Source organism: Geotrypetes seraphini, chromosome 6, assembly GCF_902459505.1.
Source record: "Geotrypetes seraphini chromosome 6, aGeoSer1.1, whole genome shotgun sequence".
In the NCBI taxonomy this organism is placed as follows: Eukaryota; Metazoa; Chordata; class Amphibia; order Gymnophiona; family Dermophiidae; genus Geotrypetes; species Geotrypetes seraphini.
The window spans coordinates 51,554,209-51,577,392 of record NC_047089.1 but is presented as its reverse complement, the minus strand read 5'-3'; the positions used below and the strand labels follow the sequence as shown (position 1 = coordinate 51,577,392).

General features: G+C 48.7%; 1 protein-coding gene across 3 annotated transcripts in view; it reads left to right on the top strand.

Annotated features, from left to right (window-relative positions):
- LOC117362283 (formin-like protein 20) overlaps positions 1-23,184 on the top strand; it is a 125,837-nt gene that overhangs the window by 28,421 nt on the left and 74,232 nt on the right. For all 3 annotated transcript variants that reach the window (XM_033948467.1, XM_033948464.1, XM_033948465.1), the window contains exon 2: positions 206-2,109. In XM_033948467.1, the coding sequence (XP_033804358.1) occupies positions 206-2,109 (1,904 nt within the window). The remainder of the gene's footprint in view (positions 1-205; positions 2,110-23,184) is intronic.

Sequence of the window (23,184 nt, the reverse complement as noted above, 5' to 3'; positions counted from 1 at the left end):
GAGAGGCAAAATGGGGGGATATGGTAGAGGTGGGCTTATGATGCAAACCTTCAAAGGAGAGAATCTTTGAGCATGAGGCTCCAGGAGGGTGGATTCAAGCACAATATTATAAAGTAATTTACCCATAAAGCTGCTAGACTTCATGTTATGTATAATTGATTTAATCATTTTGTCATTCTTTAAAATTTTGTTTCTATTTTATCAGATGCTGCATATTGGAAATAGAAAGAATTCATGGAAATCTGAAGACCAATCTTTAGACCCTTGGGTCCAGTCGTCCACTGAACCTTGGGCAAAAAAGCTAAAATCATCAGAAGAGTTCTACAGTGACTTTGGTTTAAGTAATAACTTTGAGGTGCCTGATGAGAGGACTGAAATTAAACAAAATAAGTGGACATCTTTAACCAGCTGCAATGACAAAAGAAATAATAAAATACAAGAAAGCAGAAATGATGATAAAAGTGTTCTGAAAACTATTCAGGAGAGTGATGGTAGGATAGATTCATTGTCTACTGAAAGCACTGATCCTAAAATCATGACTACGGCTGATATCCCAGTTGAGGATACAAGAGAAGAGTTGTGTGTTTCTGATACTGGCAGTGCTGAGGTTGTGGTGGAGAGCAATGGTGATACATCTCAAAGGGAAGACAAAGTTGGACAGTTTGGCACAAGTAGGGCATTTATTGGACCTCTTTGCAAACCTAATGAAAATAGTAAAAGCAGTTGCAACAGGAATAACAGTAAACTGGGCAAAGATGGAGAAAAAGCTATTGTGTTGCATGCTGGAAGAACTCAGAAAGTGGAAACATCTCAGAAGGTGGAAGTATCAAATAAACCCTGTGAGCCTTGTAATAAGAATGAAATAGATGATGAGCTGAGTCAGTTCTATAAAGAACTGCAACAGATTAATGAGGATGGTGATCTTGTGGAGACTGTTGAAGGAAGTGAACAGAACATGACAACTAATCTTCGGGAACCTGTTCAGCAAGCATTAAGTGCAGAAGGTAAATCTAAGAAAATGGGAATAAACTCGCAGGAAATCCAATCTGGCATCCAGTACTTTGATCAACCATACTTAACTAATGCTCCAAGTGCATGGAGAAATGAGTACCAATCTAATGAACAAACGGAGGCTACAGTTTGGAATTCAAATTTCAATTTATTACCTCCATTAAAGTTCGAGTGGGAGCAGACACAGTCATTCGCAGTACCTCAGGGACCTCCACCACCACCACCTTATTTCAGCCTTGATTTTAACTTGCAGCGGCATAGTGTCCCACCTCCTCCACCAAGTACTTTTGCCCCACCTCCCCCACTGAGTATTTTTACTCCACCTCCTCCACCGAGTACTTTCCCACCACCACCTCCTCCACCAAGTACTTTTGCCACTCCACCTCCCCCACCTCCTCCACCAAGTACTTTTGCTACCCCACCTCCACCTCCTCCTCCACCACCACCAAGTACTTTTGTCACACCACCACCACCACCACCACCACCAAGTACTTTTGCTGCTCCACCCCCACCACCAAGTACTTTTGCCCTACCTCCACCACCTCCTCCACCGAGTACTTTTGCTCCACCCCCTCCTCCACCTCCGCTGAGTACTTTTGCCCCACCTCCGCCGAGTACTTTTGCCCCTCCTCCAAGTACCTTTGCCCCTCCACCACCACCACCACCACCACCAAGTACTTTTGCCCCTCCTCCACCTCCACCAAGTACTTTTGCCCCACCTACGGATATTTTTTATTCTCAGAATGATGGACCATATCACAAGAGTCATGATGGTTACCGTGGAAATAATTACATCTCTACCTGGAATTGTGCACAGCCTGCTGAAAGTAGCAGTTGTGATGATCAGAGTGGTAGATATAGCATACAGGCTTCTGAGTTTGGACATCAAGACCAGCCACATGGAAATATGAGTAATGGTTTCAGTGAAACCAAAGACAGGCATTGTGAAGACACTCTTGCTTATGAACCCAAGGAACCTAACAGTTTAACTTGTGAACAGTATCCTTCTTTGCCTAGGGAAGATAAGTTGTGGCACCTGAACAAGTTACTGATCCTTTTAAGAGGAGTACCTGGTTCAGGGAAGACAACACTAGCTCAGTAAGCAAATGTTATGTTCTTTGTCATTTTTAATATTGTAAAGGATAAAAAATGTCCTAACTTTAGCTTTTTTTTTTCTTTGCTTTATGAAAGCTGATGTGATGTGCTTGTGCTTTCTGTGTGTTGGTTTCAGTGGAATTTGGTGCATGATTAATAAGTGTTACCGTATATACTTGAATGTAAACTGAGATAACATTTCTCCCCCTTTTTAGGGGAAAAATATTAACTCTAATATAAACTGAGAGTTTATATTCAAGGGCTGCCCAGCTTGTACACCCATCTGCTCCCTCCCCCCTCCCAAACCCAGCGCTAATCTCTCCGCAGGTTCACCTTAAATCCTCGTGGTCCAGTGGTGAGCCGGAACTGGAGTGATCTATCCCTCCTCTGAGGTAAGGTGTTGAGTCCTGTCCTGGCTGTTAGCCAGATACAGTCTCTGCTTGCCCCCTCCCTCCATCCCTGCCTCAGAGAAGAGGTGTAAGCTTCCTCCCATGAACTATCTTAGTCACTGGCGGTCTTGTGGGGTGAGTCAGGGCAATAGTGATCCTCTTATGCTCCTGCCCATGTAGTCTCACTCAGAAAATGGCTGCCACGGAGTTCCCTTCCCACGGTATCCTTGCAAGGCTGCCAAGGGCATTCGCAGCAGTCATTTTTTCAGTGAGACTGCAAGGGCAGGAGCTTAGAAGGGTCACTCCTGTCCCAACTCATCACGGTGGACCGGACCACCAGTGACTAAGGTAGCTCTTGAGGAGGCCTATGCTGCTGCTTCTTGGGGGCACTGCAATTCTACAGCTTGCTGACAGTTGGGACAGGACCTGACACCTTATCTTGGGGGAGGGAAAGTTGCTTCCATCACGGCTTGGCTCACCAGGATTTAAGGTGGACCTGAATACAAACAGAGACCTATTTATGGGTCATTTATGGTAAATGTTTTTCTTTGATCAATGTTCCAGCTACTCTACCAGCAATAAGAACTTAGAACTCATAATGAAAACTAATTGGGTGAAGTGTTAATGTTTATCTTTGAGTAAGTTAAATTGAATATGAATCTCGAAACTCTTTAAACAGGAGTGGAGCAATCATTGTTAGTATCTTATCTCATCATCCACTACTGGACTGTGAGAATGCTGCAGTCACACAGAGCTGGTGGAAGAGCAGACTATGCTGATGCAGTATCTGTTAAGTTGTGAAGGGAATAGTGTGTTGTGTTTGAGGACTGGGGAAGGTGAATACAGGGATGCTGTGGGAGGGAGGTGAGATGTAATATCTAGAAGACTACTGGAATACAGTTATGGCCTGATGTGGGCTTTGCCAGACTTCCAGAGCTACAAATGTTGTTACTGGAGGTGTGAAGAAGCAGCAGTTGAGGAAAGGGGTAGAAAAACCCCCAGTAATAAGCTGAAGAGAGAGAGAATGAAGAAAGAGGAAGAGGTTGGATGGAGAAAAGGAAGAAATAAAGAAGTAAAATATAAAAATGTAAAAAATGTAGATGTGTATGATGATTTGACTTTCTGTGATTCAAGGTTTGCATGTATTTGTTAATCTACATCTTGCAATGGTTTTAGGGAAGAGAGGATGGGTGCATGTGGGAGGTAGCCTGTGTATGTGTAATGGGTGGGTATGGGTGAAGTGTACTGTCAACACTTATCTTCAGCTGGTAAGGCCTAGAGAACCTGTCATCCCTACTTCTGCTGACAAACCACCCTTGCAAAGATGTATGTTATTGGCTTTTAATTTTAAGGGTCAGCTTAAAAATTAGGAGCCAGCAGCTGATAAACCCTCCACTGTGATAGAGAGAGATAAAGATCCCCTCTAAGGTCTACCACAACTCCTTTAGGGCTTAATTTACTAAGGCTGCTTCCCATTCTTAGTGTAAGGGAAAAGAAAGCTCGCTAAAGCTGTGTTAATGCACCACTACAAAAGCAACTTCTTTTCTCTCCTGTCAGTATCTCTTTTTCCTCAGCAACAGCAGCAGATGAATCCAGAGACTAGTGGGATAGCACACATCGTCCAGCAGGTGGAGATAGAGAACTGATTAACAGGTGGACCTATTGGTTGGTGCTCTCCCTGTAACCTCAGTATTCTCTATCTCCCAGCAGGGGTTGGATGCTATTCTACAAGCTCCTGGATTCTGGCTGGTTTTCTATTCTTCTACTGTTGAGAATTTTTCTCTTCAGTTAGATTGGGGTAATTGGCTGTGCAGTGCCAGCTTTGGGAGTCACACCTGGGCCCCCCCAGGTCCCTGTTCCACCCGCCTCTCTGGTGGATTGAGGTTACTTGCTGGTCTTTGGTATTTTTCTTCTTTCCCTGAGGCAAGCCTTGTATAAAAAAAAAAGAGGAGAAGACCAGTGTGCGGCTGCGGGACAGGGCTTTGCTCTGAGTCCCAGCATCCAGCTACCAGCCTTAGCAAATGGGGCAAAGGTAAGAGTTACCTTTTTTGTCTGTGCTTGTGCTTGGGTGTTTTCGGCCGTTGCTCGCTGGGATTGAGTGCCGTGGGAGTTGTTTTCGGCTATGACTTGCTTTGCAGTGTGATGGCAGCAGAGGCGGTTAAGAGGTGTTCCTGCTGTGGGAAGCAGCGAACACCATCGGGCCTTTGTTCTGCAGGTTGCACAGACGCTGGGGGAGAAGATGTGCGTCTGAGGTGCTCATGGTTTCCCGCGCGATTGAGGTCAAGCCTGCTTCTCCCGCATGTGCGGCTGTGGCCGTTCCGCTTCGGCACATCAGCAGCCGCACTGGCGGGCACTTGTTCTGCTTCTTCTCCTTCCTTGGCAGGCCAGATTTCTGGGCAGGAGAACTCTTTTGCTTGGCAGGCTTCTTCAAGTCCGGGGGCGTTTTCCCCGGAATTTGTAATGCTGATGCACAAGGCCTTCTTAATGCAGGGTTCTCAGCCTGCTCAGTGTCAAGACTGTCCTTTGGATCTGGGGTCGGTCTTTCAGGCCGGTGGACCTCCTCTGGAGTCTCAGGCCACTAAGGGGCGCAGTGTAGCGCCTTTGGACGGTGATGATCCTCCTGCGGACTTTGCCTTGTCTTTGTCACGGCCGGACTCCCTGGAAGACGGGGAGGTCGCGGATTTAGAGCTGGAGGATACGCTGGCTCGGGAGGTGGATGATCCTACCGCGCTGCGTCTTTTTCATAGGGAGGAATTACCTTCTTTTATTACACGGGCGCTGCAGGGCCTTAATATTGCTCAGCAGGATTCTCTCGCGTCAAGCTCGGCTAATCCTCTGATGGTGGGCACGAAAAAACCTGCGAAAGCATTCCCGGTGCATGAAGCGATGCTGGAGCTTATTTCTGCACAGTGGGATATGCCGGAGGCTGGTCTTCGGGTGACAAAGGCTATGCGCCAGTTGTATCCCATCTCTCAGGACGAGCTTGAAAAGTTTAAGAACCTCAGTGTGGACGCTTTGGTGGCTGCGGTTACCAAGAGGACTACCTTGCCAGTTGAGGTAGGTATAGCCCTCAAAGACATTCAGGATAGGAAGATTGAATCTTCTCTCAAGCTGTCCTTTGATGTGGCGGCAGTTATCTTGCAGGCGGCGGTGTGCAGTTCTTATGCGGCATGGGCTTGCCTTCAATGGGCTCAAGGTATGGCGGATAAAATGATGGAGACCGGGGTGACTGTGCCGTCTCACTTTCTGGATATGGAAACGGGTCTAGCTTATCTGGCGGACGCCCTTTATGATATTATTAGGGCTTCGGCGAAACAAATGGCTCTGTCTGTTGTTTCTCGACGTTCCTTGTGGCTCCGTCACTGGGCGGCGGATGCGGCTTCTAAGCTTAGACTCATGCGACTTCCCTTTAAGAGTCGTTTATTATTCGGGGAGGATTTGGACAAAATCGTGAAGGATTTTGGGGATACCAAAACGCAACGGTTGCCGGAAGATAGACCTATAGCACCTTTGCAGCTGCCAGAAATCGTTTCTGGGATGTTAAGAGATATCGTCCGGGTAAGCCGGCCTTTCCGACTTCTTCCGGTTCTTCCTATAATTCTAGACCTAGGTTTTCACAAAAGACTTCCTTTCATCCTACGAAACCCCAGCCGGCTCAGCCTCCCCGTACCCTGGCCTTACGTAATTCACAATGACGGGACGTTGGCTCCCTCCGTCGTGCCAATTGGGGGTCGGATGTCTTCCTATCTGGCAGAGTGGGCCAAGATAATGTCCGATCAGTGGGTCTTGGACATTATTCGAGAAGGGTACAAATTAGAATTTTCCTCTCCCGTCGCAGATTCTTTCTTGGTCTCCCCTTGTACAGGAGCGGCCAAGCGAGAATCGGTGCGAGTCACCCTTCAAGTTCTATTGGACATTGGGGCCGTTATTCCCGTTCCTCCAGAGGAAAGGGGTCAGGGAAGGTATTCAATTTATTTCGTAGTGCCCAAAAAGGGGGGTTCGGTCAGGCCTGTCTTGGATCTCAAGAAGGTCAATTGCTTTCTAAGGGTCAGGCATTTCCGGATGGAAACAGTTCAGTCAGTTATTGCGGCTGTTCAGCTGGGGGAATTCCTTACGGCTCTCGACCTCAAGGAAGCGTATCTACACATTCCTATTTGGCCCCCACATCAAAAGTATCTGTGATTCGCGATCCTTGGCCAGCACTATCAGTTTCGGGCCATGCCATTTGGGCTGGCCACGGCTCCTTGTATGTTCTCGAAGGTCATGGTAGGAGTGGCAGCTTTCCTTCTCAAGGAAGGGATTCGGGTGCATCCTTACTTGGACGACTGGTTGATCCAGGCGTCTTCCAGGCAGGAGAGTTTGGCGGTGACCCAGAGGGTAATCTCTCTTCTCCAATCTTTGGGGTGGGTCATTAATTTTCCAAAGAGCTCCCTTACCCCGTCTCAATCGTTGGAGCATCTGGGGGTACATTTCGACACGAATCTGGGGAAGGTGTTTCTGCCCGTGGAACGGGGAGTAAAGTTACAGTCTCAGGTTCTCCTGCTTCTCCAGTCACCCAGACCGAGGGTTTGGGATTATGTGCAGGTCCTGGGGTCGATGGTGGCGGCTCTGGAGGTGGTTCCCTGGGCTCGCTTCCACATGAGACCATTGCAGCAGTCCCTTCTCTCTCGGTGGTCCCCGGTGTCTCAGGACTACATTCGGCGTCTTCAATGGACGTCTCTGGCGGCTCTCAGCATGCATTGGTGGCTCAACGAGATCAATCTGTTCAAGGGAATGCCGCTTGCGACACCAGACTGGATCATAGTTACAACGGACGCCAGTCTGCTGGGATGGGGGGCTCAGTGCCTTCAATTGTCAGCGTAGGGGATCTGGTCTCAGGAGGAGACTCATTGGTCGATCAATATGCTGGAGTTGGCGATCAGGCTGGCGCTTCTCGCGTTTCAGTCCATGATTCAGGACCGTCCGACGAGGGTCTTTTCGGACAATGTAACAGCGGTAGCTTGTGTCAACCGGCAGGGAGGTACCCGGAGTCCCCATTTAGCCAGTAAGGCTATGGTGCTGATTCAGTGGGCAGAGGTTCATCTTCCTCTTTTCTCGGCAGCGCACATTGCGAAGCAGGCAAATGTTCAGGCGGACTTTCTCAGCCGCAATCTTCTAGATCCCGGGGAATGGGAACTATCCAATCGGGCATTCGATCTGCTTGTGCAGAGGTGGGGGTCTTCCGGTGGTGGATCTCATGGCCTCCTCTCAAAATGCAAAACTGCCTCGGTTCTTCAGCAGACACAGGGAGTTGGCGTCCGAGGGGGTGGACGCCTTGACTCTTCCATGGCCTCCGGGTTGTCTACTTTATGTGTTCCCTCCTTGGCCGATGATAGGTCGGGTGTTATATTGCATAACTCGCTTTCCGGGCTCAGTGATTCTGGTGGCTCCGGATTGGCTGCGTCGGCCTTGGTATGCGGACCTGATGCGTCTGTCGACGGGCGATCGGTTGGTGTTTCCGGTGACTCCGAACTTGCTCACTCAAGGCCTGATATGCATGGAAAATCCGTCCCACTTTGGTCTTACGGCCTGGCTCTTGAAAGGTCGCGGCTGAGACGTAAGGGATATTCGGAGCCGGTTATTTCCACTCTTCTTCAGGCCAAGAAGAGGTCTACTTCTGCCTCGTATGCTAGAGTCTGGAGAGTCTTTGATTCCTGGTATTCGGCTCAGGGTCTTTCGCCCTTCCGAGCTTCTCTTTCTTCCATCCTCTCCTTTCTTCAAGAGGGGGTTGCCAAGGGGTTGGCCTATAATTCTCTTAGGGTTCAAGTGGCCGCTATTGCTTGTTACAGAGCTCGCGTGGCTCATTCTTCCCTTGTGTCACAACCTAATGTGGTTAGATTTCTGAAAGGGGTGCAACATATTCGCCCCCCTGTTAAGAAGATATGTCCGGAGTGGAGTCTTAAAGTGGTCCTTGGGGGGTTGCAAAAGCCTCCATTTGAGCCTTTGTCGTCGGCGACTCTTAAGGATGTGACGTTGAAAGCGGTCTTTCTTGTCGCGATGGCTTTGGCCAGGCGGGTGTCTGAGTTGCAGGCGTTGTCTTGTAGAGATCCTTTTTGCGTATTTCGGATTCGGGGGTTTCGGTTAAGACGGTACCGTCGTTTCTTCCTAAGGTGGTATCAGCCTTTCATGTTAACCAGTCTCTCTTCCTTCCAGCCTTCCGGAAAGAGCATTGGGGGGAGAAGTTCTCTTCGTTGCGGTTGCTCGATGTCCGTAGGATACTTCTCCATTATCTCGGACATACTAACGACTTTTGCCTTTCGGATCACCTCTTTGTGTTATTTGCAGGCCGCAACAAGGGTCTGGCTGTGTCTAAGGCTTCCATTGCTCAATGGGTCAAAGACACCATCGCTTCTGCTTACTTGACTTCAGGTAGGCGGGTGCCTGACAAGCTGCATGCTCATTCCACTAGGGCGATGGCTACTTCTTGGGCTGAGTCCCGAGGTTTTTCTTTGGAGGAGATTTGTCGGGCGGCGACTTGGTCTTCTAGGAATACTTTTTCTAGGCATTACAGGTTGGATGTGGCGGAGCTTGCGGAAGCTGCCTTTGGTGCATCGGATATTGCTGAGGCGGCGTTCACTTCCCACCCTGATTGAGGATTGCTTTGCTACATCCCACTAGTCTCTGGATTCATCTGCTGCTGTTGCTGAGGAAGGAAAAATTATATTCTTACCTGTTAATTTTCTTTCCTTTAGACGCAGCAGATGAATCCAGAGCCCCACCCTTTCTGGCTATTGGATCTCGGTTTCTGATTTCTGTGTTCTCTTGTTTTGTTATGGTTGGTGGTTGTTTGTTCTATGGTTGCCTTTTGCAAATGATTCTGGGAAAGAAGTTTTTTACCTGTTGACCATATTTCTGGTTTGGACTGCTTGGGCAAGGAGCAATACTGAGGTTACAGGGAGAGCACCAACCAATAGGTCCACCTGTTAATCAGTTCTCTATCTCCACCTGCTGGTCGATGTGTGCTATCCCACTAGTCTCTGGATTCATCTGCTGCGTCTAGAGGAAAGAAAATTAACATACTTTCTTATTCTTCCCCTGTCCCACTATCTGCTTCTTCCTCAATCAAGAACTTCCCTATGTAACTAGTTAAATTAGTTCCAGCTAGTTGAGTTCTCGTAGCCACTGTGCAGCCAAGCAGGCAGCAACCCAACCCCCACACTTCCTAAAAGTTGCTGTTTATATTTATATCCGTTAGTGGGATAGGGGAAGGATAAGTAATTTTAAGTAGAATAGGACAGAAAGAGAGATATGGACAGGAGGGAAATAAAAACCGGATCTATTCATGTTATATTGCTGGAGCAGGAAATTTCTTTTCATTTTCATGTAGCTCTCTGAAAATTTAAGCTGTATTGTGCAGTTATTGTGCTGGGTTTCCAAGACTTGAGTCTCTGAGACCAGGTAGGTATTTGGTTGCATGGCTCAAACTCAAGAGAGTTGCAAGGTGCAGAGAAGAGGAAACTCATATTCCACTGCAATAGGTGAGACTTTCTAGACATCTGTGTTATGTTCCTATGGCCACGTGCCTGTGCAGAAGGAATCCACTCTGGATTTTCTCTCTTTGTGTCTCCTGTACTTCACTGAGCTCATTAGCTCCACCTATAGTTTTTTCCTGCTGCATGTGTGCCTGCAGAAGTGTGTTTGTTTTGCTCTCCCCATTTTATTATTTTATTCAATGTATTTTCATCCCCTTTTTGGGATTTCTGGTGCTTGGAGCGATTCTTCAGCTTTGCCTGCATTGAGATCATACAGATTTCGGTCTGCAGCTGTCAGGCCTATCCTTTGTGGTACCTGGCAGCCAGCCTGCATCTGCTTCTCAGGAGATCTGGGCCATTTATTTTCTCTGTCTGCTGAACCTCGGTTCAAGTGCAGGCTGTTTTGGAGTACCTTGGAGACTTGGCAGTGTCTCGCAGGTTGCTGGCTGCATCTTCTCAGCTCCACCTGTCCCTGAGCATGTCCGTAGGTCCGCAGGGGTGGCGGTGCAGACAGGCAGGGAGTCTGACTGGCAGCCCGAAGATCACCTTCAAAGAGGCATTCCCATCATAATGCACTGAATTTATGATCCAGCTACAGTTAGAGAGCTGAGGCAGGCTGCAGCACTTTTCCAGCACAGGAGCTGTGTTTTCAGGTCACAGTGAGTAAACAGGCTGTCACAGCCTGTGAGGGGAATTGGGAGAGGTTTGAAAATCCATGTTTTGAGGGTTCTGCATGTTCCACTTTGTTCCTTCACCTTAAAAAAATTCTAAAATTGCTATTTTTAAAATTTGCCATATGTGAAAAATATCGCGATTTTGGAGCGAATTTCTTAGTAGCGGCCATCTTATGTTTTTAGCCATCTTTTTTTCAAAAACTTCCTACTTCTCCAAAACTGAAGGTTTTGTCTCAAGACTTGTTGGGATGGAGTCCTTGGGCTCTCTTAATGTGAATTCATGGCAGGATTGCACAATTTGGGTACATTTGGAACATTTTTGCACCACATGTGTGGCACAGTCGGGAGTGGCGGCAGTGCAAAGCTTAGCCTCTCCTACGCTCAGCTCAGTTTTGTTTTCAGATATATTTCTGTGGGATGAGTTTCGTTGCAGCCATTATTTCCTGCACAGTCCGTCTCCGCCTCTGTTCTATCTGTACGCGGTGGTGCCTTTATGGGCACTTTTTCCTCTCAGTCTGCTGCTGCCTGTTCCTGATCTGAGTGATCCTTTGGATGTGGCCTGGTTTGTTGATCCTTTATTTTAAGCACAGCGCTTCTGGGGACTGTATCCTAGCTCTTCAGAGTCATCAGGAGTGGCTTTGCCAGTTCTTTCTGGGTCTCAGCAGGAGTTGAATTTAGTCTTTCAGCTGGCTCTGTCCACTTTTTCCTCCTGGCTATGTGGAGTGCACTCCTAGTCTTCTGCTTTTTCTCTGGCACTCTGCCTTATATGAGCAATTTTAAAGTTTATTTCTGCATGCAGCTCTTAAGTTAGCGTGGACTATGTCTTGCTTTTATCCACTGGCACAGGAGTGCCTGCAGCTGCTGGGTCATTCTGGGCTGAATTCTTTGGTTGCACAAGTGACTATATGCACCTCCTTTCCAGTGCATGGTGCTTGAAGATATACAGGTCTGCCAGGTGGATGTTGTTCTCCAGAGGCTTTTTATGCAGCTGCTTTAGATTCTGAGGCTGCTTCAGCGGCATTCTCTGTCACTGCACCTGTTTGTCTTGGCTATGCACTCTGAAGACTGAGGAGGTTGAGCCTTTTACTCCACTTCTTTTGACTGGTGGTACTTCTCATGTTTCAGGTGCCGGTATATTCCATTTTGGTTCGCAGAATGCTCTGGATCACACATGGGGCTGGTGATTTCTTTTCCAAGGCTACCTTGGTTGGCCTTCCCTTTTAAGCGGGCAGGTATTGTTTGGCAAGGGCTTGGACGACCATCTAATTTTGTAGAGGTCCGTTGCCCTGAGTCACATCCTGCTGACAGAACCAGATGCTCTTTAGGTTCTGAGCATCCTGTTTTTTGTAGCTCTAGACGATTTTGCCTATCTGTGACTAACAAGTCTCAGATATTTTCCAGTGTTCCTGGCAGCGGTACTCTGGCTGTAGTGAACTTAGCCATCTGCCTCCTGCACGCAGCGGCTCAATGGTACCAAGCCAGGAGTGCCCCTCTACAGATATGGGCAGACTTTCAGTTTTCCTACTGGCCTGGGCTCGCTGTTTGTCCAATTGTTGGGTCCTGGATGTTATTTGGTCAGGATATAAGTGAACTTTGCTCGGCTTCTGCCAGATTGGTTTGTGGCCCCTCCAACTGGTTTCCAGCCGAAGCACATCAGGTGCAAGCCACTGTACCATTCTTGCTGGATGTTCAGGCCCTAGGGCTGGGGCCGCTTGGCCTTTTGGGCTCAGACAAGTGCTCTATATGCTTCCTTGGGATAAAGAATGGCTCGACAGTTGGAGGCCTGTTCTGGCTTTCCAGCACGTACATGCAGCTCTCATATTTCCATACTTTTGCATGCAAACAAGGTCATGCATTTGGGCTGCAAAAACCTGAGGGAATGGTACAGTTTAGGGGGTGAACAACGTATGTGCATGACAGAAGAGCGGGACTTGGGTGTGATTGTATTTGATGATCTTAAGGTGGCCAAACAGGTTGAAAAGGTGTTGGGTAAAGCTAGAAGGATGCTAGGTTGCATAAGGAGAGGTATGGCCAGTAGGAAAAAGGAGGTATTGATGCCCCTGTATAAGACTCTGTGAGACCTCATTTAGATTTTGATGAAACTTTGTTTGCTGAATCTTACATGACTCTTAACTTTGGTGAAGTTTTAAGATTCACCAGTGGAATACTTGTGGAGTTATAGCTTTTTGTTTGATAAAATATTGTGACCATGTACAGTATCCCGGCAAAAATTTTGCAGCTTCGAGACAAAATATTTCCTTTGTTATATAATCAAAACAAATGAAACGTGGCATTCTTCTACAACTTTATATGATCTATTCAATGGAACTAATGCATATTTTCATTTTTTGAAACTGATGTACATAAAAAGCCTCAAAGTGGTCTGAAAAAATGGCCACACGAAAATTTTTAAAGTTTAACCTTCTGTGGCTCCTGTAAATAATGAAGCTATCCCTGTAAAATTTTGTCTATTATCCCAGGACAAGCAGGCAGCATATTCTCTACATGTGGGTGACGTCATCCACGGAGCCCCGACGTGAACAGCTTTTCAAGCAAACTTGATTGAAGATTTCAAGTTTGCTGGTGCTGCACCACGCATGTGTGTGTCTTCCCGCTCCACTAGAGGGCGCATCCCCTCCTCGTGTTCTTCAGTTTCTAGTTTTCTGCGGAGCCAGAAAGTCCCGTTTCTTTTTTCTCTGTGTGATCGTGCCTTTTTAGCACCGCGGCTTTGTAGTTTTTCGGCTGGAGTCACTGTGCGCCTCGTTTTTATGTCTACGTGCATTTTGTTGTTTTTTGTTCTGTTCGGCAGCTGGGGACTCCCGGTTTGCCGTGGCCGCCTGGCCTCGATCGGCCGTGGCCTGTTTTTTCTCTATGTCCCGGCCTTTGTCCGGGTTTAAAAAGTGCACCCAGTGTGGTCGACTCTTGTCTATTACCGACCCTCATCGTTGGTGTATTTTGTGCCTGAGGGCTGATCATCCGACTGACTCTTGCCCCCGGTGTGCCACTTTTCAGTCGCGCGTCCTGTGTCATTGTCGGGCCCACATGGCAGATCTTTTTGCGGAAGAGCAGGCCCTGGTTTCGGCCCCGGTCTCGGCCTCGACGTCGGCTTCGAAGGACACCGGTTCGGCTGCAAAGCCTTCGGCTCTGGGTAAGTCCCTTCTTCCTTCTTCAGGGTCTGCGCCAGCAAAGAAGTCAACCTCGGAGGCTCCGGCCATCCATGGCGGCGGGGCGCTGCCCCCGGCCTCATCAAGGCATTCTAAGCATGCTTCCGCCTCAAGGGAATACTCTTCCTCGAGGTCGCCCTCGGTGGAATGCACTGCTGCCACTGACTTGCCTGCTATGGTGTCAGTGGCTGTTTTCCAGGATATGCTTCGGGCCATAATATCCTCGGAGCTCTCCTCGGCCTTGGCCCACCTGGCCCCGACCTCGACCTCACAAGCGACAGATCAGCCTGAGCGTCACGTCGAACCCCTGGGGACAAGGTGCGTCGGTCTCGGCGTCTTTCTTCCTCAGACTCCTCGCCTCGGGCCTCGGGGCGTTGTTCGCCTTCGGGGCGCCCGAGGTCGAAGCGCCGGTCGGAGCATGCCTCGACCCCGTCTCGCCGTTTGGCGAAGCGCCCCCGGGACTCTTCCTCAAGGCGGGGTCGGTCCCCGGGAGTTCGCACTGAGGGGGCTCTCCGGGTTTCAGAGTTGTCCCGGCTGTTCAAGTCGCCTTCCCGGTCCGGGGCCCCGACCTCGAGGGGTTCTCCCACTTTTTCCCGGGGCTTGTCTCCTCGGCGTCAGCAGGCCGCGGTGCCTTGGACCCCGGGGTCTTCGCCTCGGGGGTCCTCGAAGCGCCGCCTGTCCTCGACCCCGCCGCGTTCCCTCAGCGGAGCGTCCTGGAGTTCGGGCCACGGGGATACTGATCAGCCGCTTGACAAATCCAAAACTTCACTTCACTCTATAAGAAGAGGAAATAAACAATTCTCTTACTGAATCTCAAACCTGAGATCAGCTACCTCTGATATGTTGTAAATACTGATCAGCCGCCTCATTATTCTCGGGAGGCTTCTCCCTCCTTTTCGGCGGCGCCTCGGTCTCATTCGACCACTCCCCCCGGGGGCCGTTCTGAGGTTCGCCCTCCTCCTTCACGAGGTTCGTACAGGATATGGGGAGGGCGCTGGACCTTGATCTCCAGGCCAACTCCAAGTATACCAAGCAGTTTCTGGCGGAGATGGACCTGCCGTGTCCTCCGCGGGAGTTCCTGCGGCTCCTGTTGAACCCGGTCTTGTGCCAAGCATTCTTCCGGAACTTGGAAACCCCCTATGCTTTTCCAGCTATTCCGTCCAAAATGGAATCTAAGTACTGGACTGTCCCCTGCTCGGGATTTGAGAAGGCTCAACTGTCTCACCAGTCTCTGTTGGTGGAGTCTTCGCTTAAGAAGTCCCATACCTCCAGGGTCTCCGCGGCTGTCCCACCGGGACGGGAGGGGAGGACCATGGACAAATTTGGCAGGCGTCTCTACCAAAATTCTATGATGACCAACAAGGTCTTGAACCATAATTTTACCTTTACATCGTACCTTAAGGTCTTGCTCAAGTCCCTGCTCTCCTTTCAGGGTGACTTGCCTGCCTCCCGCCAGGCGGAGTTTGGGCAGTTGGTGGACACTCTTTCTCAGCTTCGGTTGCATCTTTTCCATGCAGCTTATGATGCTTTTGAGCTTTCCTCCCGGGTTTCCGCCTTTACGGTGGCCATGCGCCGGTTGGCGTGGCTCCACATTGTGGACATGGACCCCAACCTGCAGGACCGCTTGGCCAATCTGCCCTGTTTGGGGAATGATCTCTTCGATGACTCGATCGAGGTGGCCACTAAGCGCCTCTCGGAGCATGAGCGTTCCTTCGCTGCTTTGGTGCGGCCTAAGCCGAAGTCCACTCCTTCTAAGGCCTTTCGGCTACTGCCCAGGAGGTACCTGCAGAAGTCTACTCCTGCTTTCTCGCGCCCGCCTCCTCGCCGACAGCAGCAGCAGCGGGCTGCTCCGAAGCCTCAGACCCCGGCGGTGTCTAAGCCGGCGCTGTCTTTTTGACAGGCTGAGTGGATGGCGACTGGCTCCCTTCGTAATGGTTTCTGCCCCCCTTCCCATCGGAGGCCGTCTCCGAGCCTTTTACCCACTCTGGGCTCGTATTACCTCGGACGCTTGGGTCCTGACTGTGGTCAGGGAGGGGTATTTCTTGAACTTTCGGGAGTTACCGCCGGACAGTCCTCCCGGCGTGTCTCGTTCCAATCAGACGCAGCTCCCCTTGCTCCTCCTGGAGCCTGGGCGCTTCTTCGCATTCGTGCGGTGGAGGTGGTTCCCCCCTCCCAGAGGGGACGGGGGTTTTATTCCAGGTACTTCCTGGTCTCCAAAAAGACCGGGGACCTCCGGCCGATTCTGGACCTCCGGAGGCTCAACAAATTCCTTGTTCGGGAGAAGTTCCGGATGCTCTCCCTTCCCGTTCTGTATCCCTTGCTCGACGAGGGGGACTGGTTGTGCTCCCTCAATCTAAAGGAATCTTACACTCATGTTCCGGTGCATCCATCTTGTCGCCGGTTCCTTCGTTTTCTTGTGGGAGATCTGCATCTCCAATACAGGGTCCTCCCGTTCGGGCTCATTTCGTCCCCACGGGTCTTCATGAAGTGTCTCGTGGTGGTGGTGGTGGCAGCCCTATGGTCCCGGGGCCTTCAGGTCTTCTCCTACCTCGACGACTGGCTGATCAAAGCCCCGTTGAGGGAGGGTGTTATCTCAGCGACCCGACAGACTATTACATTCCTTCAGAGTCTGGGGTTCGAGGTATACTTCCCAAAGTTCCAGCTATGCCCCTCTCAATCCCTACAGTTCATCGGGGCCTTGCTGGACACGGTTCGCCTCCGATCATTCCTGCCTCCTCTTCGGCAGGCCAAAATAATGCAGCTGAGCAAGCAGGTTTCCCTGCGGGCTACGGTTTCGGCCAAGCAGATGATGGTCCTCTTGGGTCACATGGCCTCAACCGTACATGTCATGCCGTTCGCATGCCTCAGTGGACTCTGGCCTCTCAGTGGCGACAGGATCGAGATCCCGCTTCTCATCGCATTGCGGTGACCCCTTCCTTGAAACGCTCGCTCCGTTGGTGGACCAACTTTTCCAATCTTTCCAGAGGGTTGCTCTTTCTCGCTCCTCCGCATCACCGTGTTCTGACAACGGACTCCTTGGCATATGCTTGGGGGGCGCATCTCGACGGTCTGCGTATGCAGGGCCTTTGGTCGAGTGCGGACCGGCGTTGCCACATCAACATGTTGGTGCTTCGGGCCATTTACAATGCGGTCGTGGCCTTTCACTATTTACTTCAAGATCAGGTAGTCCTGGTACACATGGACAACCAGGTGGCGATGTATTACGTCAACAAACAGGGAGGTATGGGTTCCCTGTCCCTCTGCAAGGAGGCTCTGCGCCTTTGGAATTGGGCGTTGGGCCACAATGTCTTTATTCATGCGGTTTACATCCAGGGCAAGCGAAACTGCCTAGCGGACAAGTTGAGCAGCCTCCTGCAGCCGCACGAATGGTCTCTTCACTCCCAGACTCTGCGTCAGGTGTTCCTTCGGTGGGGGATTCCGCAGATAGATCTATTTGCTTCTTCCCTCAATCACAAGCTGCCACTTTTTTGCTCCAGATTGTTCTCCCAGGACCGTCTCGAGGCCGATGCGTTCCTTTTGGATTGGACGGGCAGGTTCTTGTATGCGTTTCCTCCCTTCCCATTGATTCTGAGGACGCTTGTCCATCTCAAATCGGCCCGCACCTCCATGATTCTGATAGCTCCTCGGTGGCCTCGGCCCTGGTTTTCCCTGCTCCTTCAACTCAGTGTCAGGGATCCTCTGCTTCTGCCTGTGTTTCCTTCTCTGCTGTCTCAGAGTCGGGGTTCGCTGTTGCATCCCAATCTGCAGTCTCTACATCTGAAGGCTTGGTTCCTTTCCACCTGACTCCTTCCTTTGAGTTGTCCCAGTCGGTGAGGGATGTTCTGGAAGCTTCTTGGAAAGCTTCTACTAAGCAGTGTTATGCCCAGAAGTGGTCTAGATTCGCCACGTGGTGTGCTTCGATCAGGTGGAACCTTTGTCTGCTTCTTTGTCTTCGGTTTTGGATTATTTGCTTCATTTGTCTCGGTCTGGCCTCAAGACCAACTCGGTTCGTGTACATCTTAGTGCGATTGCTGCCTTCCACAGAGAGCAGCTCCTTAGACACAAGCGCCTCCTAAGAAACAATCACAACAACTGCAGCAAAGGCAGCAAAAACCTCAGACTCCTGCTGCGCCTAAGGCCTCTCAACCTTTTTGACCATCTAATACAGAGCATAACCTCCATTGTTTTGCCTTTGTCCTCTCCCCTTCCCATTGGAGGTCATGTCCATCATTTTTACCACTGCTGGGAGATGATTATATCAGGCCTCTGGGTGCTGTCTATCCTCAAGGAAGGATACTATCTTCGTTTCCTCCAGATTCCACCAGATCTTCCTCCAAGAGAGTATCCTTCCAATTCATCGCAGACCACCCTTCTTCTTAAGGAATCTCAAGCTCTGCTTCATTTCCATGCCATCGAGGAAGTTCCCTTTGAACAGCAGAGCAAGGGATTTTACTCCTGTTACTTCTTAGTTCCGAAGAAGACGGACGATCTGTGCCCTATCTTGGATCTCAGAGCGCTCAACAAATTTTTAGTCAAAAAAATTCCAAATGTTGTCTCTGGCATCCTTATATTCCCTTCTAGATCAGAACGATTGGTTATGTACTCTAGATCTCAAAGAGGCTTACACTCACATTCCCTTTCATCCAGCCTCTCGACAGTTCCTCAGATTTCAGGTGGGAAATCTGCATTTCCAATACAGAGTGCTACCCTTCGGCCTGGCATCATCTCCAAGAGTTTTCACCATTGTAGTAGCAGCAGCTCTGCGGAACCATGGTCTACAGGTGTTCCCGTACCTGGACAACTGGCTCATCGAAGATTCAACATCTCCAGGGGTTATTGTAGCGACCCAACGGACTATTTGGTTCTTCCAAAGTTGATTTCGAACCCCAAACTTTCCCAAATCCCAGCTCCAGCCCTCTCAAACTCTACAGTTCATTGGAGCTGTCTTGGACACTGTACAACTCAGAGCATTTCTTCCTCAGCAGTGTCAGGATGCTCTCATTCAAAGTGTCATCCCTCACTTCACTTTCAGCGAGACACATGATGGTTCTCCTAGGTCACATGGCCTCTACAGTTCACGTGACTCCTTTTGCCAGACTTCACCTCAGAATCCTTCAGTGTTCCCTGGTATCTCAGTGGGCTCAGGCTTTCTACCCACTCTCTCAACACATCAGAGTGACTCCTTCGTTGAGACAGTTTCTCCACTGGTGGATGCTCTCTTCCAATCTCTCCAGAGGTTTACTGTTTCAAATGCCCCCTCATCAGAAGGTCCTCACGACAGATTCTTCGACCTACGCTTGGGGGGCTCATCTTGATGGTCTCCGAAATCAAGGCCATTGGTCCAGCACAGATCGTCAGTGTCACATCAGTCTGTTGGAACTCAGAGCGATCTTCAGTGCTCTCAAAGCTTTTCAGCATCTTCTTCACGACCAGGTAATTCTCATTCGGACAGACAATCAAGTTGTCATGTACTATGCTAACAAGCAGGGAGGAACAGGATCTCTCCCTCTTTGCCAGGAAGCTCTGAAGGTTTGGAATTGGGAAATCCTTCACAACACCTTCCTGAAAGCTGTCTACATTCAAGGAGAGAAAAACTGTCTGGCTGACAAATTGAGTCATCTTGTACAACCTCACGAATGGACACACAATTCCTTGCCTCTTCATCACATTTTTTCTCAGTGGGGGATTCCTCAGATAGATCTCTTTGTGTCTCCCCACAACAACAAACTACCTTAGTTCTGCTCCAGGATATACTCCCCTCACCGACTGGAGGCAGATGCTTTTCTCCTGGAATGGACAAATCAGTTTCTCTATGTGTTCCCTCCATTTCTTCTCATTCTCAAGACACTTGTCAAACTCAAACAGGAACATGCCACCATAATTCTTATTGCTCCTCGGTGGCCCAGTCAACCTTGGTTCTCTCTTCTACTTCAATTCAGCAGCATGGAGCCACTACTTCTACCACTTTTTCCCTCTGCCTACACAGAGTCAGGGGGTCTCTACTTCATCCCAACCTGCAGTCTCTACTCCTGACAGCTTGGTACCTCTCAACTTAACTGCCACTCTACAGTTTTCTCAATCTGCACATGACATTTTAGAAGCTTCTAGGAAGCCTACCACTAGACAATGCTATAATCAGAAATGGACTAGATTTTCTGCTTGGTGCACCATTCATCACAAGGAACCTCAATCTACCTCCTTGTCTTCAGTTTTTGATTACCTGTTCCATTTATCTCAATCAGGCCTCAAATCCACATCCATTCGAGTCCATCTCAGTGCAATTGCTGCTTTTCATCAGCCTATCAAAGGGAAACCCCTTTCTGCTCATCCTGTGGTTTCTAGATTTATGAAAGGTCTTTTCAATGTCAAACCACCTCTCAAATCTCCAGTGGTTTGGGATCTCAATGTTGTTCTTGCTCAATTAATGAAGCCTCCTTTTGAACTAATGATCGGCTCATATCAAATATCTCACTTAGAAAGTGATTTTTCTCATTGCTCTCACATCTGCTCGTAGGGTCAGCGAGCTACAAGCTTTAGTTGCAGACCCACCTTTCACAGTATTCCATCATGACAAGGTGGTCCTCCATACTCATCTTAAATTCTTACCTAAAGTGGTTTCAGAATTTCATCTCAATCAATCCATTGTACTTCCAGTGTTTTTTTCCAAAGTCTCATTCTCATCCTGGAGAAACAGCTCTTCATACTCTGGACTGTAAGTGTGGTTTGGCTTTCTATTTGCAAAGAACTAAGCCACACAGATGTGCACCTCAACTTTTTGTCTCCTTTGATCCAAACAAGTTGGGACATCTGATTTCCAAGCACACCATCTCCAACTGGTTAACTGCTTGCATCTCTTTCTGCTATGTTCAGGCAGGACTGCATCTTCAAGGTCGAGTCACAGCCCATAAAGTCAGAGCCATGGCGGCATCAGTAGCTTTCCTTAGATCTACTCCTATTGAGGAAATCTGTAAAGCTGCCACTTGGTCCTCAGTTCATACTTTCACCTCTCATTATTGTCTGGATGCTTTTTCCAGACGGGATGGCCATTTCGGCCAGGCAGTGTTACAAAATTTATTCTCCTGCATTGCCAACACTCCCACCATCCCATTCTGGTTAGCTTGGAGGTCAACCATATGTTGAGAATAGGCTGCCTGCTTGTCCTGGGATAAAGCATAGTTATTTACCGTAACAGGTGTTATCCAGGGACAGCAGGCAGCTATTCTCACAACCCACCCACCTCATCTGGTTGGCTTCTCTGCTAGCTATTTGAACTGAGGAGACACATGCCCTGCATCAGACGGGAAGGCACTCACACATGCGCAGTGCGACAGTCGAAAACTTTCTAAAAGTTCTTCAAGCAAGTCTGCTTGCGAAGCTGTCCGCATCCGGGCTCCATTGATGACGTCACCCATATGTTGAGAATAGCTGCCTGCTGTAAGTAACTGTGCTTTAGGAGTCCTTTTACTAAGGCGCGCTAAATTATTAGCACACGTTAATGCATCCATAGAATGTAATGGGCGCATTAGCATTTAGCGCGTGCTAAATCAACGCGCCTTAGTAAAAGGATCCCTAACTAGTTCATGTCTTTCAGAATAGATGTATTTATATGCATTTAGCCATTATGGTATCCTAATCCAGTGGTTTTCAACCCATTCCTTGTAGCACACCTAGCTAGTTGGGTTTTCAGTGTTCCCATAATGAAAATACACGATGTAAATTTGCATGCATTGCCTAGCATCATGTGCAAATCTATATCATGAATATTCATTATGGATATCCTGAAAATCTGACTGGTTGGGTGTGCCCCACAGACTAGGTTGTCAGTGTGACCCTTTGGGGTTAAAATTGTTATACAAAATAAAACTTGAGTGATATGAAAACAGTTCCTCCTATTTGTATATCAGACCTGCTTATGTCAAGGCTAAAATTGCCTTTGGTTACATAGAAACATAGAATATGACGGCAGAAAAGGGCCATTGGCCCAACAAGTCTGCCCACTCTTAAGAATCCTAAGCACTTCCTCGAAGTGAACCCACATGCTTGTCCCATTTTTTCTTGAAATCAAGCACATTCCTGGCCTCAATTACCTGAAGTGGAAGATCATTCCAACGATCAACCACCCTTTCGATGAAGAAATACTTCCTAGTGTCACCATGTAATCTCCCTCCCTTAATTTTTAACGGATGCCCTCTTGTTGCCGTAGGTCCTGTAAGGAAAAAGATGTCGTCTTCTACCTCAATATGGCCAGTAACATATTAGAACGTCTCTATCATGTCTCCCCTCTCTCTGTGTTCCTCGAGAGAGTATAGCTGCAACTTACCTAGACGTTCTTCATATGGGAGATCCTGAGACCATCCTAGTGGCTATTCGCTGAACCGACTCCATTCTCAGCACATCTTTTTGATAATGTGGCCTCCAAAACTGAACACAGTGTTCCAGATGAGGTCTCACCGTGGACCTGTACAACGGCATTGCAACTTTGGGCTTTCGGCTGACAAAACTTCTACGGATGCAACCTAGCATTTGTCTAGCCTTTGATGATGCTTTCTCCACTTGATTGGCAGTCTTCATATCTTCACTAATGATTACTCCTAGGTCCCGTTCTGCAACAGTTCTTGTTAAGGTCTCACCATTCAGGGTGTAAGTTCTGCGTGGGTTTCTGCTGCCAAGGTTCATAACCTTACACTTTTTGGCATTAAAACTCAGTTGCCAAGTTGCGGACCATTGTTCTAGTAAGAGTAGGTCCTGCGTCATAGTGTCGGGCACGGTGCTTTTGCCCACTTTGTTGCACAGTTTAGTGTCATCGGCAAATAATGCAATTTTACTCGAAGTCCCTGAGGCAGGTCTCGTACAAAGATATTAAATAGGATTGGACCCAAGACCGAGCCATGCGGCACTCCACTGATCACTTCCGATGTTTCGGAGGGAGTACCATTTACCACCACTCTCTGGAGTCTGCCATTGAGCCAGTCTTTAACCCATGCAGTCAATGTTTCTCCTAGCCCCAATGAACTCATCTTGTTCAATAACCTACGGTGTGGGACACTATCAAAAGCCTTACTGAAGTCCCAAATACACGACATCCAGGGACTCTCCCATATCTAACTTTTTTGGTACCCAGTCAATGAAGCTGATTAGATTGGATTGGCAGGACCTTCCCTTTGTAAATTCATGCTGGTTGGGATCCTTCAGCCTCTTGTCGCTCAGGATCGTATTTAATTTGTGTTTAATCAACGTTTCCATAAGTTTACACACTATTGATGTGAGACCAGTCTGTAATTTGTAGTCTCCGACCTGCATCCCTTTTTGTGGAGCGGAATGACGTTAGCTGTTTTCCAGT